We start from the raw sequence: 3202 nt of genomic DNA on the forward strand, positions 1-3202 counted from the left end.
AACAAAATCTCCACTGTCCAGATTGAAGACCCTCGTGTCAAGAACATGCTATCAAAATTTCAGCTCGATCGGACCACGGGTTGATCCATTTTGTTGGGATAAACACATCTTTTGGATCAATTATCCCACTCTTGTGTGAATCTAATAGAATACTAATCAATTAGCAACAACAATAATAATCAAGTAAGGATACAAACAATTTTAACGTGGAAAAACCTCCTCAATGTGAGGAGTTAAAAACCATGGATTGAATTCAAAATCTCCACTATAATTAATAATGGGTTGCAACAAGTTCTCTCTAGTCACAACTAGAGGCATACACAGTAAATATCTCAAGATTAACAATCTTGGTAACAAACGACAACAAATTGAGAAGAATAAAAATTAGAAACATCTCACTTGAAGTCACAATCAATTACCCACAGTATCTGACTGTAGATAGTTCCCAACGAAATCTCCATTGTCCAGATTGAAGATTCTCATGTCAAGAACACGCTATCAAATTTCAGCTCGATCGAACTGCGGATCGATCCCCAAATGGCTGAAAAACTTTGTTGGTCGAATGTAAAAAAACTCTAATTTTCTTCTGCCGTTTTAAACATTCTCGATTTGCGTGCATCACCAAAACGGCTAGCCGTTGTATATGTTTCAAAAGAAATTGATTCGGCCCTAATGGGCCTTGACCTTAATTTGTGCTTTCACCAAAAAGGTGAAATAAACCCAACAGATAAATAAAGTGAGTTTCGTTGTTATGATAATTCTACGAGGATTTACTGGTAAAATATAGCTTGCTTTTTTCTTTTTTTTTTGGTTTCTTTTTGTAGTATTGATTTAAATAAATTTAGCTAATATAAAGATAATTTAACTAGTTAAGACATATGTCAACTGTCAAAAAGTTAGAGGTTCAAATCAATCATCTATTTATTATACCCAACGTTCACAAAAGGACTATTTTTTTCTTTTTTCTTTTTGAGTTCTCAAATTTTGAATCGGTTTTTAAAAGTATTTGCAAAAAGTAGGAAAAGAAAATCTAAGACAATTATGTGTGAGAGTAGAGAAAACCAATAACAGAATAATTACAAAGTAGGCCTTAATTTCATTTATAATTACAATCAAACTTTACAACTTTTGTGTCCTCTTTTTGATCAATCATTTATCTTTTGCTATAATTTTGATATTTAATAAGCTATGACTTTGCTCTTCTTTTTTTTTTTTTTGTTTTGTTTGTTTCTTTGTTCTTTCATAACATTAACAGTTAACTCTTCATTTAACAAAATGAGTGGCTGAGAAAAATAATGGACATAGATGGAAACATTTCACAAATGGAATGCTCAATAAAATGGGAACAAAATAATAATATCATTATCTTCATATAACAAGCTGCAAATTATGAATATGATTTGGTTTCAAACTACTGACCTATTCAATGAATAAAATGAAATTAAAAAAAAAAAAAAAGAACAAGAAAAAGAAAAAGAAAAAGAAAAATATAATAGCTTTTATTTCCAAAGTTTGACTAATTGACTTTGTTTACATTTCAACATTAAGAAAACTCCCAAAACAAACAGATCAAAAGATGAAGAAGAACAACAATCAAGAACTGAAACACAAATCTCCCAACAAAAAACAAATGATAGATAGACTATTTAATTGAATAGAAAATTTTCCCAAATACATATTCAATTGGATTTTAATTGGGGGGGAGGGAAGAACTCACCACCAGCCATAAAGCATTTGGGTATACTTATCCTTAAGCCATTTGAAGCTCTTTCTAAAGGATCCTTTCATCTTGCCTTCAACAGAATACATCTTGTAACTTGCAACTCTTTTTTTCCTTTGAAATTCAGGGTCTGCAACAAATCTCCATGATTTTGAAGATGACCCAGAAATGCTTTTCCCTTTCTTCACAGATTCTTGGATCTTTGGTGGCCCATAATACTTCTGAATCTCCATAGATGAGTTTCCATAATAGCTTCTTCTGTCATCATCCATGGAAGAAGAAGAAGAGGAAGAGGAAGAAGAAGAAGAAGGGAAGAGGAAGATGGGTTGGCTTTGTATTTCAACTAATTTTATAATGTTTTATTTGGGAGTTGGAAGAAACTGAGTTTTGGAATTTATGCCCCCTTAATTGGACAAATGTATTTTATTATTTTATTAGTGTGTGTGTATATATATTTTGTTCCTTCCAACCACCTAAAAGGGAAGGGGAAAAAAACATCTTTGAGTTGAGATTCTTTGACTAACAAAATAAAAATGAATTTAATAATATTATAATAATTGGAAATATCCGGGAAAAGTATTCTGTGATGTATATGTATGGTTTTAAAAAACACTCAGCTAACGAAAGAAGAATGTGGTATTAACGTGTGATATTGATAAATGATTTTGAATTTTCTTTTTTAGAGTATAAGAACAAAAAAAATAAATAAAAAAATAAAAAAAAATAACTCAACTCACATATAGATGTGCTGGCAATCAAGAAGTTTGTAGTCTGAATCTTTTGATACAAAAAATATTGAATCCCTGAACATGATAAGTTAAACCGTGAGTAACAGAATTATAGTTTTGAGGACAAAAGGAGAAACCTAGAATAGTAGCTCACCGATTTAAATCTCAAATGTCATCTACAAAGGTTGGACTTCATCGTTGAAATGGTCCTGACTTTCAATTAGATTCCAAAAGATCATGGAGTCTATTTCAACTTAGAAAGAGTAAATTTTTGCTTCCTCAACCACAAGAATACCATTCAAGAGCGCAACAACCTTGGTAAGTTTAACAAGATTGATGAACTTTAAAGAGCATATGGATCACCGAAATGGAATTAGGATTATCGAGAATCTGATTACAATGAGATTTGTTAATTGGAATCAAGATTACTAGAAATGCTAAAGTCTATGTTTGGGGTATAGGGTTAGATTTGCTGGATTTTTCATGCCTATGTTTGGATTGCAAGGTTAAGTTGGTTAGATTTAAATTAAACTTACTTGGTGGTAATTAAGCCTCTTTAATTGAGAACTAACCGTATTTTTAATCGTGCACAAAAACTAGATTTTTGCTTGCAGCCGCATTACTTCCTAGGAAAAAGTTTGATGCTATCATGCCCTAAACTGAGTCAATTGGGATTTTCACAACTAGTTCAAAGCTTGCTTATTTTCAATTTCTAAGGGATTCGTCTACTTCTAAAATGAAAAGAATTTCTTGG

The 3202-nt window shown here is 31.4% G+C and overlaps 1 protein-coding gene across 2 annotated transcripts; it reads right to left on the minus strand.

Annotated features, from left to right (window-relative positions):
* LOC120075092 (uncharacterized) lies at positions 1-2177 on the minus strand. 2 transcript variants are annotated; one of them, XM_090313316.1, is made up of 2 exons: positions 1718-2177; positions 1-141 (listed from the first exon to the last, which is right to left on the minus strand). In XM_090313316.1, coding segments are annotated over exons 1-2 (276 nt in total). In that variant the 5' UTR covers positions 1993-2177; the 3' UTR covers positions 1-140. The 2 variants fall into 2 exon arrangements, with proteins under 2 accessions (XP_090169442.1, XP_038884184.1); XM_039028256.2 differs by lacking the exon at positions 1-141 and having other exon boundaries at positions 1481-2177.
* Between the last annotated feature and the right edge of the window lie 1025 nt (positions 2178-3202).

This window comes from Benincasa hispida, chromosome 4, assembly GCF_027475165.1.
Source record: "Benincasa hispida cultivar pf3 chromosome 4, pf3_genome.v1.1, whole genome shotgun sequence".
Taxonomy (NCBI): Eukaryota; Viridiplantae; Streptophyta; class Magnoliopsida; order Cucurbitales; family Cucurbitaceae; genus Benincasa; species Benincasa hispida.